General features: G+C 38.5%; 2 protein-coding genes across 2 annotated transcripts in view; one reads left to right on the forward strand and one right to left on the reverse strand.

Annotated features, from left to right (window-relative positions):
* LOC118404574 (MICOS complex subunit MIC27-like) overlaps positions 1-1,364 on the reverse strand; it is a 4,704-nt gene extending 3,340 nt beyond the window's left edge. Inside the window, exons 1-2 of the mRNA XM_035803749.1 lie at positions 1,261-1,364; positions 421-555 (exon numbers count right to left, since the gene is read on the reverse strand). Coding sequence (XP_035659642.1) covers positions 421-555; positions 1,261-1,302 — 177 coding nt within the window. The 5' untranslated portion in view covers positions 1,303-1,364. The remainder of the gene's footprint in view (positions 1-420; positions 556-1,260) is intronic.
* Positions 1,365-1,458: 94 nt separating this feature from the next.
* Positions 1,459-9,648, forward strand: LOC118404573 (survival of motor neuron-related-splicing factor 30-like). Its single transcript, XM_035803748.1, has 8 exons — positions 1,459-1,598; positions 2,512-2,577; positions 3,586-3,725; positions 4,536-4,623; positions 5,301-5,389; positions 6,069-6,195; positions 8,939-9,013; positions 9,435-9,648. Exons 1-8 carry the CDS (start codon positions 1,545-1,547, stop codon positions 9,522-9,524), a joined length of 729 nt encoding a protein of 242 aa, XP_035659641.1. The 5' UTR covers positions 1,459-1,544; the 3' UTR covers positions 9,525-9,648.
* Positions 9,649-15,328: the final 5,680 nt, after the last annotated feature.

Raw genomic sequence — 15,328 nt, forward strand, 5'->3', positions numbered from 1 at the left:
ACTAGTACTAGTACTAGGCAATACAACTCGAGTTTGGATGAAATACCTAGGAAGTGATACTCCACATTTATTGCTGCTTACTCTGGTGTTGGAGACCTAACTGAGACCTGAACTTGGCAGAGTCTGGTATTTGAATGGCTGTACATATGCATGTGCCTACTGTAGTGAATGGCCAAATGGCTATGAAATTAGAGATGTACACAACCAGAGGGGCGAGTAGAACAGAAAGAAACAACATCCCGACTCCCGGGATTCGAACCCGTGCCGAACCCGGGCAGCCGGATCACAAATCACGACTGCTATTGCTGTCGCCACAAAAGCACTAGTGCCCTTGGGCAAGGACGATAGGCAGTACTTGAACACCACTGTTACACTTACAAATGTAACTTCAAGTACAATGATGGCAAGAGTTGTACCGACCTCTGAGATGCCGACTGTTTTCTTCTTCTTGCCACATCCACAGTCCGTCTCCTCCTTCTTCACAGCCTCTGCCGCGTAAACCGCTCCCAGAGATGCACTGCCTGGGAGGGCCACTAGGGGGAGCAGTCGCCGGAACTGTGAGGGACAATTATCATTTTGTTATTATTCAATTGTAATACTACATGTTATAGTACTTAGTCTTTAGTATCCCATCATGGGATTTGCTGCATTTAGCCCACATGGGCAGGAACATGCAAATAAAGATCATTCATTCATTATCATTAATGCTGGTTTATTATCTTCTTGGTTTTAATTTCTCCAAGCATGTTTTATGAAACATCTTTCATTTCTTGCTTCAGTGTATGTAACCCGTTATGCACCAAATAACACAATTTAATACATTCTCCTACTACTTGCTGAAAAAGGAGTCAAACCCTAAAATGGCTCTAAAATGGCTCTACAATTTTATTACAATAAATTCGTCATACATTTTAGCATGGCAATTTTCGCTTTTAATAATTGTAAACATGCGGTATAGTAATGTTTTGCCATGTTTGCAACTAGCTTTCGAACAATGTATTGCAATTATTTATGATTTATCATTATTTTATAATAATCAAGTTGATCATTGGAAATACTTAGATAGAAGTGGTCGTCGTCAATCGCATGTGACGGATTTGCGCCAATTTTGGGTACTTACTAACAAGAAATTATAACTTCTGATCATGAATTGTGCGCTTAAGGGTCTGTAGAATTCAATGTGGGTGTTTTATATCGTATGCCTTGCAAGGAAATGAATTTATGACAATAAAACATCACAAATATCAAAATTTCTCTCACCTTGGCGGCCATCTTGGCTGGTGCACGATGGGAAATGTACATCCGGGGTATGGGGCAACTCACTGATCAAGACCCCATAAACCTTTCGATAAGTCTAATGATTGAAATCCAAAGATATTGTTTGAAGATATAAACATTCGTTTTATATACAAATACACGTTTATTACGTGTTTAATTATATTTTGATTAATTAATAGGATGAAGAGAAGGTTATAAGCGTGAAAAAATTAGTATTGTTATGTAACACAAGAAAAGAGCTTTGGGTTCTTGCTATTGTTTCCAACATGGCCGACATGGGTGAGGATCAGATCACGACGTACAAAGCACAATTACAGCAGGTTTGTGCCTTGAAATTACTCTTTATCGCTCAAAACTATCGTTTAGGTGTTACAGAAGAAGTTATGGAAGATTAATGTGTGAAAATTATGGCGGTTTAGTGCACATGTTAGCGTAGAATGGCCGTGTTTTGTTGGTGGAAAGCAACTGGTTGGCAGCTGTTTTCATCATATTTATGGCACGAAAAATGAAAATAAAACCATTTTGTACCCTTTTACGTTGTAGATTCTGTTGTATTATGTGGATCCACAACTTTTGTCCCTTTCTGTTTGTAACTTAAAGATTAGATCGTTACAAATTTGAGTAATATTTCATTCATTTTCTAAACCAATTTCTTTTAAAATATCAGAAGTTTCCTTTTGTTATCATCATCATCATTATAGCATCATAAATTCATATTCAATCGCACCAGTTTCAAGCGCCAAAAGCATCTAACAAGAAGCCACCAGCATTCAAAGGTTGACAGTAGTGTGGAGTTTTGTATTTTTGTTGGCATCCTTCTGTCTCGGGAGACAATGGAATTAAGTGTGTATACTCAGTCATAATTCTAAATTTACAAATAGCAGGGATAAACAAGTCCACTAGCCCTATTGTCCAGGGCAAGTGAAAGTGCTGTTCGGGCAAGTGCATGTCCTACCCCACTTGTCCGATCGGGCAAGTAAGATTTTTCCATTGATTTTAGTGCAATTTTGATATACTTGTTACTTTTTACAGTCATGACATCAAGCAATTGTCTACAGAGAATTCCATTGCTGGAAGTGAAAATGCATATACTAGTAACAGTGACATTTGAATTTTGGGCAAGTGAAAAATTGGTTCGGGCAAGTACATTTTTTATGTGCTTGCCCGATGGGACAAGTGGATTTTAGAAAACTTGTTCAACCCTGATATAGTCTTATGTTTCTCTCTGTACAGGTGGAAGCAGCCCTGACCACAGACCCCAACAATGAAGACTTGTTAAAACTCAAGCAGGACTTACAGGTAAGACATGCCGGGGAAACTCATCATTTTCATCATAACTTAGGCCACAGCAAGTAAATTTTATGGATGACATCAGCGCGCACATTAATTTTCACCTGATTTCAGGAAAAAAAACTAGAATTTTTTTCTTCTGCAGGGATGTCAACATGACGATAAAGTACCAAAATGAGCAAATATATTGTGTTGTAGCCTAATGATTGTACTTGCAGAAGTGACACTTGCGAAGTACCCAGGGCTATAGTAACTGTTGTAGAAATGAAACTTATTGGATAGTTGTAATAAAAGTGACACCAATATGAAAGCCATGAGTATGGTTACCAACTTTGTTGGTGATGCCAGTCTACCACACAAGTGTCACTTTTACCACACCAGTACATCATGTCTTGAATACAGGAATGAATACCTTGTTGGCTCTGATACCATGTTTTGTCCCTTTAATTCTTGTTACAACATTCATCACAACTTTATGGTGCCTATTTTTGAAAACCTAGCCATCTTGTTTTTTTTCGCCCTATCGCACTATTTTTGCAGTCTGCAGAGGATGTCATCCATAAAATTTACTTGCTGTGGCCTTATTATAGCAGACATAGAATATTTAGGAAATGAGGTCAGAAATTGCAATGGTAGATTGTGCTGTTTTCTTAAAACAGATTCAACTTAGAACATTAATTCTGCAAATTTGAAATGGCTATGTGAACTGTAAAAGAGGTTAAATGAGTTACTAGTAAGGGGACACTAAATGCTAATGATTGAACAAGAATAAAGAAAGAAATCTGTAACCTTATGTTTATTATCTACATGTGTGAACTAGAACAAGTATTTAAAGTGGCTGATTGATGTGTGTTAGTTTAGAGGAAAAATCAGCACTGCAACCATATGCCACTTTAAGCAACTTGTAAAAATTGAATAGATCATGTAGTATTGCGTCACTAATTTTGTGCATCATTCTAGATGTAAAATCTATTCTGTATATTGTCTCTAACTCTTGAGTCTGTCCATGATCCACAGGAAGTGATAGACTTGTCGTTAGACTTAGCGAAAGCCGGTCAGAGCGGCACCGGTCCGTCCGGGGAGGGCGCCGCCCCACAACCTGTCAAGGAATGGCAGGTGGGGGACATGTGTATGGCTCCGTGGAGCGAGGATGGAGGGTGAGTAGGCTTACCTTGCCTTACATAGTTACTATTGTACCTACAGTCCACAGGCTTTTGGCTAGGATTTTATCATAGGGTGTCCAAATTTCTTGCTGCTCGGCGAGCGCTGCAGGCGCGAGTATTGTAGGGGGTCTGGGGACATCCTCACTTAGAAAGTTTTGAAATTTATAACTCTCTGAAACACCATTTCCCACATCTTGAGTTGCAATTTTGGGGGAATGAAGCAAATTCACTGTCAGACAGGCCACATGTGACCCATAGCATCCCTGGTCAATCAGAATTTCATGCTTGTCAGAGGATGTGCTCCCCAGTGTAAGGGTGTACAATTTGTGCTATTCTTTTTAACAGGGTGTACATTGTACGCCTGCCTGGCTAAAAGCCTGCCTACAGACTATCTTTGAAGGACACTTTGTGGTCACAGTAGAAGACTGTGACCACAAATGACCTGGTGGCATCCCTGGTCAATCAGAATTTCATGCTTGTCAGAGGATCTGCTCCCCAGTGTAAGGGCATCACGTGCATCCAATTTCTTGTTATTTTAAGAAAAGCCTGTTCAGATGATGCCAAGACGCAAGCCTGGAACAGGACAGTATAAGCTAACCTTACCTTAGGATGGGCTCATGACGTTCATTTTAGTTGTTAAATATGTCATTTTAAGATTTTCAAAACGTGGGACTTCTGGATTATTGTCCAGCATTTGTAGTGGCATTGCAAAGTGGCGCACAATAAAAACAAACAAACGTGTTTCTAATAGTAGAGCACTTGATGTGATGACTGTAGATGATAATTTTTGTTTGTTAATTTCAGGTTTTACGAGGCCACGATAGATGAGAAGCTTGAAGGAGGCAGAGTCACGGTCACGTTTGAAGGTTGGGGAAACAGTGAGATAGCTCTGGTGAGGAAGACAATAGACTTTGGTCAATAGTTGTGATAAATGGTTTGAATGTAGGGGCAGGGTTGGACAAGTCCACTAGCCCGATTGTCCTGGGCAAGTGAAAGTGTCCATCGGGCAAGTAAGATTTTTCCATGAGATTTTGATATACATGTTGCTTATCACAGTTACTGCATCAAGCATTGGTCAACACAGAAAAATAGAGCCAATAATAAAAGAATTCCATTGCTGCACGTGAAAATACATAGTGAAAAATGTTAGTTAAATTTTTGGGCAAGCAGAAAGCTGGTTCGGGCAAGTAAATTTTGCATGTACTTGCCCGATAGGACAAGTGAATTTTTAGAAAACTTGTTAAACCCTGAGGGGTGGGTACCAGGACAGAGTATTCAGGTGCAGATACGGTTCAGGACTTCAGGTCCAGACTAAAGGTAGCTTCACTAGTGTGGCCCAAGGGCTACAAAAATGGAGATGGGCACCGCCCTATGTACTAAACAGTATAACTAGAGAAGGATTTGAAATGTCATGGTAGTTTAACACATACCACTGCTTGTAGTGAAATATTCTTATTTAATAACTCTGTCCTCTTAGCAAAAGATCTGGACCACACGATCTTTGCTGTGATCTTTGTCAAAGATTTGTCTTAAGACTTTGCCATGTTTTTTCCCTTCAATTTAATTCAGGACTACCAGCTGAAGTTACCAGAAGAATCCAGTAAAAGATCAGCATCAGAAGCCGGACTGGGTGGGGACTGGGACAAACCAAAATCAAAGTAAGGGGTGTCCGAGTCTAACACGTATGCACTAAACATGTAGTTTTGATTTACTGTACGTAGTTTATATTGGACTTGGGGTTTTCTTGTACACAACCAGTGAAGTAAGTTTGATTTGTCTTTTATCTGATAGACACCCAAAACGTAAGCAGGTCAGAGACTGGTTCTGTAGAAGAAAACTCCAAAATCCTATTTTCTTCTACCCACGTTCTCATTGCTTTTATTACCCTCCATTTTCCCTTACTTGGAAAATACATTGTTGTAGAGTGGAAGGCATTTACAGTCAGGGCTCGGAATTCATTTTTGGCATTAGGTGCACTGGTGCGCCCAGCTTAAAAAATTAGGTGCACCAAAAATTTTTGGGTGCACCACTTAAATTTAAGTAGAATGTCAAAAACAAACTAATAACAAAACATAGTAACAAGCTATCAAATTCTTAAACAAATAACATGACAGACATTTTTATTATCTTTCTAACATTAGATGTCCAGAATATGATGCATAATAGTATACTTGATATGTTTCCATGCATAAACCTAAGAAAATATTTGGATGCACCCTGTGCACCCACTGAAAAAAAATTGGGTGCACAGTTCCAATTTTGGGTGCACATGCACCCAGTATTTCGAGCCCTGTACAGTATATTCTGAAGGAAAATGTCTGATCTTGTTTTCCAAAGAAAAGAAATGCTGAAAGCAAAACAAGAATACAAGAAGAAGAAGAACATGAAGAAGGCTCTCCGGCTCAAGGAGATCGAAGAAGCAAGAGAGTCGGAGAAAAACAAATGGCAAGACTTTAACAATAAGGTGGGTCATAAAGTAAATAAAAACATATAAATAAATAAACAAGGTGGGTGCTATTCATGGGAGGGGCATTATGCACATGTTTTTATTGTATTACTACAATTTATGTTTTTTTCTACATACGTGAACTAACTGTTACTATGTTTTGTAGTCCGATGTTTTTTCCAGAACCATTTCTTTTATTCATTTTTTATTTCTGACTGATGCTCTATTAGATACTTGGATACTCAATTTAGCCCATATTGTTTTGCTGTTTTTAAAGAAAAGTGAAAAAACTTACTAAGTAATAATAGTTACATCGGAAAAAGTACTGTGACTGTTCAACACAAATTTGGAAGTCCTGGTATGGACTTCGCTTCTATAGAATGTATTTGACAAATATGTTATGTGGAGGATAATGATCATCGGAGTCAGGTATTGTACTACCCTGGCCTCTCGCTGCAGACTTTACAAGGTGAGAATCATTATCACTTCTGTACTGATATGTGACAGATGTCTGTTCTTTCCATGCCTTTTATACTGTACAGTTTGAAATAGATGGAAGGCTCTTTTATGTAAGTATTGACTGTAAATATGAAAGATATAGCAAGCAGAATAAAAAGATACAACTACAACTTCTGATATGTTCCGTTTGGTGGAAGATTTAGACTGTTTTGTGCTGGTGCTTGTGCTTATAAGTTTTCAGCTTAACTGTCAAGGAAATGATATATAAGAAGCAAAAGTCCCAAAATCTACTAGTATACTTGTCTGGTATCCTTCTCAAAATTTGTTAAGCAAACTTTTTTTTTTGAAACTTTGAAAAAAATCAAAGTTGGTATTGTGCCCTTCTATTGTAAATTACCCCGACTGTCTACCACCAAAGTATGGGGGCAGAACTTAATATTACATTTTGGATGTTCCTGAAAATGTAAAAAGAATGTGAAGAAGCTATTTTGAAGATATAAATCAAAGACGAAAGTCTGGGGGTTGTCTTGTCAGATTGGCAAAGACTACTGTCCTGTGTTGTTCTATATTCCACAGTCCAGAAATGAGTAAAATCTCTGAGTGGGGGGATGCTGAACACCCCTGGAGAAGCAATGGTATGTCCCGACACAGGTGCTGTGTACTGTACTACTGTGTAGGTCTAACTTTTCACACTTTGCATGTAAGTTATCCTTCAGTTTGGGTGGAAGTAAATTTGAAATAAGACTGTACGTGGATTGAAAACAGTGTTCTTTTTGTTCTACTCTGGCTTTTAGGGGTTTAAAAGTCTTACACTAGTTACAGTGACTAAAACTTTACCCCAATGGTGATTTGTTGTTTTTGTTGCTTCAAAGAATAGGTTATCTTTTCAATGACACTATAGTAAGGATGATTAAGTTGCGGTGGGAAACATCTTTGGACAATTCTAGTATTTATTAAGTAACGTTAAATTTTAAACATCAGTATAAGCTTAAGCTTAATACAGAGCTCTCAAAAAAGCCATTTGACAAAAGTTGTTTATACCACTACTGGTCAGTAGGATGAAATGTATTGTGGATCCGATGGCTTTGTTAGAGAGCCTTTATAAGCTTTGAATAAAGAGACTCTTTTTTACACAACCGTTGCTTTATTTCCACTGACGTTTTGGTGACTGTTGTGTCAAAAGAGTGTCTTTAGTCAATGACTTACCAACCAGATGAAACTATTCACGGATATTTGTAAGTTTGTAACAAACTATGAGGGGCGCAAAAATCCAGTAACCTCTGTCTTATTACGATCAGTGCTCTGATACAACCAAGGCTCATGGGACATGAAGAACAGCCACCTCGGAATGGGGTAAGGTCTATCAGGTACCAGGTAAGGCAGGTAAGATGGTAGCAGGTACAAGATTTAATGTAGTGCAGATTTTCTATCGTACAAAGATTTCTGCAGTTTGGTAAGCTTAGATGTTTAGGCCACAGCGATTTAATTTCTTGGTTCACGGATTCGCTCGCTCCTATTTTTTGGGAAAAAAAATAAAAATAAAAATTACTACTCAGCAAATTCTCACCATTAATGAAACCATTCACCAACTTTCTGGTGTAGCAAATTGGCCTTTATATTATAAGCTCCTTAAAGTGTGGGTACAGGTGCTGTTACTTTACAAAAATAGTGTTTTTATACTTTTTTCAAGCTGAAAACTTTTTTTCTTAATGTTTTGCATTAGCCATTACCTTTACCCCAACCATTTTACAATTTTTATTTTTATTTCGCCCTCTCGCTCCATATTTTTTATGAAAAAATCAGTGAACCAAGAAATTAAATTGGTATGGCCTTATAGATGAGTTGCAGACTGTTTCAAGTGTTCAACATATTCTTTCGTGCTACTTTATAAGTCTTTTACTTAATGTCAATTTTTTACACTTTTAAGCTAGTAGAAATCAGTTTCCCAAAAAATGTTCATATACAATTTGTAATTTGAAGAAACCGATTTTGTACAATTATGGCTTTAAAAAAGCAAGTTTCACAAAGTAACACTAACAGGATTTACTTGCAATCAACCAATCACAAATACTCAGTCATATGCATCATACTTGAAGAGCCAATCACAAGCCAGCTCATCATATCCCTACAACCAATAGGAAACAAGCTAAAAAGTTGTATGACACTGACCAATGGAAAATGAGGTTGCAAAGGCTTACTTGGAAGCTGTATCACTAGTGCATGGAGCCTTTTCATTGGTCAGTGCCTTGTGCAGGATGTGCTGTGCATTAACGCCCCCTGGCTTCCCTCTGGTGTGTTGCAGGCCTTCAACAAGGGCCACAAGAAGGGAAAGGTGAAGAAGAGCATATTCGCCTCCCCGGAATCCGTAGATGGGCGGGTAAGTTGCCATGACAACTTGATTTTGAATATTGAAATTGTAATTGCTGTTAGACTAAGTGTTCATGACTGACCTTTTTGTGCTAATAACTGTATGCCATAGTTTGGGCCATAGGGTTCAAATCCACTTTTTTTTCGTATTTGCTTACTCAACTTTAACACTACAAGGAAGCTTTGCAGTAAAATGAAGAAAAAAAAACACAAACACAAACAGTCCTTAATGATTCAATGTCTACAGTTTGATTAAAAAAACAGATGTACTTCTGGATGTTTTGAGTGACATCCATCACTCTTCTTCAGCATCACTGGAATGGCAGTAAATCTCCTTCTTTCGAGAATTTGTAGGGATTGAATTGTATTTGAATATTTTGTACCTGGATGTCTAACCTTCATAAACCTAATGACACCTGTTGTTCCCCCAGGTCGGAGTGGGCACCTGTGGGATCGCAGACAAGCCGATGACCAAGTACGAAGCTCCTCCTCAGTACGCCAGATTCCTCCCTCCTCAGTAACATGTCCGTAACCCGGAACTGTGTAACGCTAGTTCACCTTTCTCTGCAGGGTAACCTATATCCGTGGCTTTAAAAACTTTGTATTTTGGGGTATCAAGTCTACGAACTGTGGTTTAAAATTGCAGTTTATTGATGATATTGTGATTTGAAACCACAGTTCGTCAACTTGATATTCCTGAATACACCGTGTTTGAAAAAAACGGATATAGGTTACCCCCGGATAAAGGTGAACTAGCGTAAACTCAGTAACATGTAACCCCGAACTATGGACTGTCAGGGCTGTTTCTAGCTTTCACTAGTCTCTGCCAGACCGAGTAGACTGGCTATTATATGGAGAATATTTTGTCAGGGGGGTTTCCCACCAGATTTGGTTTGGCCAGCTGCGCAGCAGCTGAGGAGAAACCTTAACCTTAGCGTGGACTGACTCCCTGGTCAATTTTCTTGATTTTTTTCCAAATTCTACGATCGTTGTACTCCTGTGGGAATGCCTGGTGGAGGCTTAGCTTTCATGTTTTTTCTGTTTTCCGTCCCTCCATGTGTTTGGGAGCCCATTTTGTAGTTCATTTCTGTTGTAAAGTAGATGTCATTTTAAGCTTACAGTTTCATCAGTATCATGTCAGGAAGTTCAGACCTTTGGCCACACCAATTTAATTTCTTGGTTCACGGATTCGCTCGCTCCTATTTTTTGGAAAATAAAATAAAAATAAAAAGTACCAAATTTTCACCATTAATGAAACCATTCACCAGCTTTCTGGTGTAGCAAATTGGCCTTTATATTATAAGCTCCTTAAAGTGTGGGTACAGGTGCTGTTACTGTACAATAATAGTGTTTTTGTACTTTTTTCAAGCTGAAAACTTTTTTTCTTTATGTTTTGGATTAGCCGTTACCTTTACCCCAACCATTTTACAATTTTTATTTTTATTTTTATTTCGCCCTCTCACTCCATATCTTTTATGAAAAAATCTGTGAACCAAGAAATTAATTTGGTGTGGCCTTTTGGACAGATAAAAAAATTTTGTCTGTCCGAACAAGCAAAATTGGGTTCAAGGATGGAGGTGCTAGAGACAGCCCTGGCCATGACTATCCTTTATATTTTGTGAGTTTTTACCCTGCACAGAAGAGAACTTTGTTTTGACAAAAAAATGTGATTTTAGGAGTTACTTGCCAGATCTATTCAAATGTACATTATCCTTGCAGTCAGCTAAAATACGAAATTTGTCTATTTTTTTCCAAGTTTGAAGCTCAACTGTCCTTAATTTTTTTTTCTTATGAGCATCAGAATTTTAAGAAAGTTACCATTTACTTTTCCTAAGCCACAACCTCAGATTTTGTCTATTTTTGCCAAGCTAGATAAACATTGGTCAAAATACACAAAGGCTGTTGTCATATGCACTGCAATTAAGTACAAATGAATATTTTTGATCGAAAAAGAAAAGAATTCACAACCCCTTTACTGTATTATTTGACACTTAGTTGCATAGGTAAGAAGAGCATCTAGTAATACTTGTGTCGTGTCCATTCTCGGCTTTAAGTTTGGGCAACAGAAGCTAGATTCTAGTATGATTGACGTATGTCAAAATATGTTAGAATGAGAGAACATGTTATGTCATAAATTAAAATAGAGATGCAAAATTTTCATCAGATTTTGGGTCCGTTAAACTCGTCCACAGGTTCAAGTTTATGTAGCCTAAGTGTATGTTGTTCAACTGAGTTCTAGTACACAGGCTTTTAGCCAGACATGCGTCAACGCATCATCTGGACGCACTTTTCTTAGAATAAGAAGAAATTTGACGCTCTGGACGCCCTTACGCTGGGGAAAAAATCCTCTGACAGGCATGAAATTTGATTGACCAGGGATGCTATCAGGTCATCTGTGGTCACAGTCTTCTACTATGACCTCTGTAACAGTATTTTTTACCTCTTTAAGGATACCTTAGAATGCACCATTTTAACTTAAAATCATCACAATCTCTGCACCATGGAAGGTGGATGCCCCCGGACCCCCCTACAATAGTCACTTACCGTGACTCACCAATAAATTTGGACTCCCTATAATAAAATCCTAGCTAAAAGCCTGCTAGTACATGCACTTAGTACATGTCTATCACACTGGTCTTGTGTGTAGCCTTATAACATGTACGATGTATGATAGATTTGTGTATTGTCATTTTTCCATACGCAGTTCTATGTAAAAAAAAATTTGCAAGACCATCAGGCATATTGAGCCGTACTGACCATATGCCTGCGTACATAAACCAACAAAAAACAATTAACGTGCTTGTATTGTGCATACGACTGTGTATGAAAGTATTGCAAATACAGCTCCCTTAGATACAACTTTTACCTGTAGGACCTGGTTGTATACCATGGCTGTACAAAGATGTGTCCCATAATGTATATACTTAAACCCCTTCCCACTTGAAGTAGTAAATGCACTGAGTCTCGTCAGCAACCAAATATATCTCAGATCATGTGACAAATTTCATATATATAAACTTAAGATTGTTCTGGGAAATGTTGTATTTTCTTGTTTCCTTTTGGGATTATACTTTTAAATCTTGCATCATATTCTAGTTGTGACACGAAGCCAATTTTGGTCGCTGTTCAGTCAACCTGAGTGTTTGCTGTCTGTCTGGTGGAAAGTGGGTCTTAGAGATTAATTTTGTACCAAGTTGTATCCACCCCCCCCCCCCCCACACACACACATACATGTATACAATGTACACAGCCTTAAGCCAACTATATAGATGTGTCAGTCACTTGTCAGTCTTGAATAAGTATGTTTTTGTGGCCATCTTTGTGTCTGTAAATAATGTTCTACGGTATGTAAGTGACCTTATTTGTTTTCTATATGGAGTAAAATAAAATGAAAAAGTACAGACTGGTAAAATATGTGTCATTCTTGTTCAGGTTAACGCAGGCTTCTAGACAGCGTCCATCTTTTGATGGAATTTTGTACTCTCAAAGCAGAGGTTAGGCTCCGAGCCTCCGGCTGTTTTTTTTAGTCGTTTTTATCGGGCGTTCTATTTCTTATTTTATCTTGCTGTGTCAAAACCTTGGCTGGCGTACTTCAAGAAAAATGACAAAATAGAAAGCCCGGCAAAAACGACTAAAAAAAAGTTACAAAAACAGCCGGAGCCTAACCTCTGCTTGGAGAGTAGGAATTTTGTAGCTGGGGACGAACAAAAATCAGCATGTACCTGTACAGATATCAATTGAACCAAAATTTTCCTGGGGGAGCATGCCCGTGGACCCACTTGGATCACAGTGCCTTCTACAGAATTTATTTCAAAATCAAGGGGAGAAAAAAACTTTTGGCTGGCAAGAACACTGGGCTTTAACGTTACATTTCCACAAACAGGCCTGGCGAGCAGTTTTTGGGAACAAAGGGTATGAATGAATGAATGAATGATTTTATTACTCTTCAATCGTACAGGGTACAATGTATGGCAACCAATAACAACTAATGGCTATACAGACAATACAAGAGACAAAACGGACCAAAAATTATGCAACAGCAACTGGTAGATAAACTTTTTACTTTGACTTTGACTTTATTAAGATCCACAATTTGAAATTCTTGTTACTGCAAAAAGGCCCCTGGGTAGGAATTATGACGTAGGCCCAGGGTAGTAGCCAGCACCCGTCCTTCAGTCCCTGAAGGAATTTTGCAGCTGGGGACAGAAAAAAATTTTGCCCATTCCGTCCTCTGTAATGGACAAAAATCTATATGTAAAGTCAGTAAAGATATAAAAAACTGTCTTCTTGTGTAATTTTAACAAAAACAGATGAACAGCTTAGTCTACCAGCAAAATCTACACCTCAAAATGCAGAAAACTGGGTTTAAGGTGGTCAAGATTTCAAAATTTTTCAGGGGAATATGCCCCTGGATCCCCTTAGGAACATTATGCCTTCGGCTCGACGTCTCGTTCTATTTGATTCAAAATCGAGGGGACTGAAAATGATTTCAGGCTGGCTACAACCCTGTGTAGGCCTATTATTTATAAGGGCTATTAGCATGAAGTCATCCTGGGAAATAATCAGCTATTTGTACATGCTTTATTTTCAGCAAAACTAAAAGTGGCCCTAGCAACAGTGGGTCGCAGCTCTATGAATATAAACTCAGACATAAAATGCAGAAACTGCGGGCGCAATTATAACTGTGGTGTGATGCCGCAACCATTTCCTGGCACCCCATTTGCACGGGGCTGTGAGAATGTGAGACAGCGAGCTCCGTACCATACGTGCCAGTCTACCACTACATACTTTGCATATAGCTCGGGCCTGACAAGTTTAAACAATGTCTATAGTACAGGCTGATTGCATCAGGTTGGTACGTCACTGAATAAAGTGACTTTTTACAACCATTGCTTTATTCACACCAACTATTCGGTGACTGTCTGTCCCCTTCTTCAGGCCAATTCTGACTTGTGAACTGTTAGCAGCGCCACCTGTCCTGCAGTACAATGTGAACCTGTCAGAATTGCCCTGAAGAAGGTGACAGACGGTCACTGAAACGTCAGGGTGAATAAAATAATGGTTGTGTAAAAAGAGTCTCTTTATTCAGGCTGATTGCATGTTGAAACGTACAGTCAAACATGTAACCACCTCTACAATGTACATATGGACCACCTGGCCATTGTGACACTTGACATTTTGTTTTTCGCAACTGACAGAAGCATTAGAAATCTCAGAGACCAGATTTTATAATAATAATGAAAGACCTTTATTGTACATTCATGCCTCGACGGGCTAGGTACAGGTCAGTGATAACAGACATATGCAGAGACAACAAGATACAATTTAACTAATTGAAGGTACTAGGCTAACAGGATGGTCGACATCTTCTCGCTTCTTTGTACAGGTGTAGATATAGGAACAGATAATGTTTGATATACAGGGTTTATCTAGGCGCATAAAATTAGTCATGCTCACAGTGCAAAAGAAGTCTTTTAAATAATTATATTTAGTTTGCCTCACCCAAGTCTGATCTCTTCAAATTTAGAAAGTTTTATGGTCAGCGTGTTGGTATCCTGGTGACATCAGCTCCCACATTGGTTCCCTTCGACTGCCACAGTGACTGGCATTAAAAAATCCCGAGGTCTGCACACTTTCAAGTTATACCTTTTTGAGAAGGCCTTGATGACAATGGAAGTCATAGGGTGATTTTTATAAGATAACCGATTTATGATAGATGAGTTCCTCTTAGGTTTGATACATTCTAAGCAATATACTGATGATTTTTGACTGTTCAAAATTCCAGTGTTTAAAACAATGTCAAATGGTATCTTAAAAGTTTGTATACATGATTTTCATAACCTTTAAGTCCTCTTCAAATTTTATGTGTTGATGAATATCATTTAGTTCTATTAGCAGCACTAAAGGCTACAGAGACTTATTTTTAGAGTGTTTCTTATCTCTGTCAGAATTATCAACAAATCAGAAATAGAAATACTGTCCCTGCCTTGAAATACACAACATAGAGGGCATGTAATCGAACAGAAATGCACATGAACTTGATAGGGGTGAAAAGTTCGCCACTCATAAACCATTTGCAGAGCGAACGCTCCCGCCACGTGCTAGTGTGTCACATATAATGTCAGGGTTAACTGCTTCTCAAACACCAAGCCCAAGTTCATCAACACGACAAAGTTCGAGCCCAACTGGCAATTGAAACTGACCCTGACCCCATGTCCCCAAAAGACAGGCTCGCCAAAACTCGGGTCAAACGAGACTTTGAAACAAGACCGTTTGTATTTGAGCGGGATGTTGATAGAAATAACTGGGTGTACATTGTATATTC

This window comes from Branchiostoma floridae, chromosome 17 (genome assembly GCF_000003815.2).
Source record: "Branchiostoma floridae strain S238N-H82 chromosome 17, Bfl_VNyyK, whole genome shotgun sequence".
NCBI lineage: Eukaryota > Metazoa > Chordata > Leptocardii > Amphioxiformes > Branchiostomatidae > Branchiostoma > Branchiostoma floridae.

Bases quoted from the DNA above. Each gene is read 5' to 3' on its own strand.
- LOC118404573 (XM_035803748.1), top strand. From the start codon at position 1,545: ATGGCCGACATGGGTGAGGATCAGATCACGACGTACAAAGCACAATTA. The intron at 4,624-5,300 runs GTGAGGAAGACA...AATTTAATTCAG, and splicing joins GAAACAGTGAGATAGCTCTG to GACTACCAGCTGAAGTTACC. The intron at 5,390-6,068 runs GTAAGGGGTGTC...TGTTTTCCAAAG, and splicing joins TGGGACAAACCAAAATCAAA to AAAAGAAATGCTGAAAGCAA.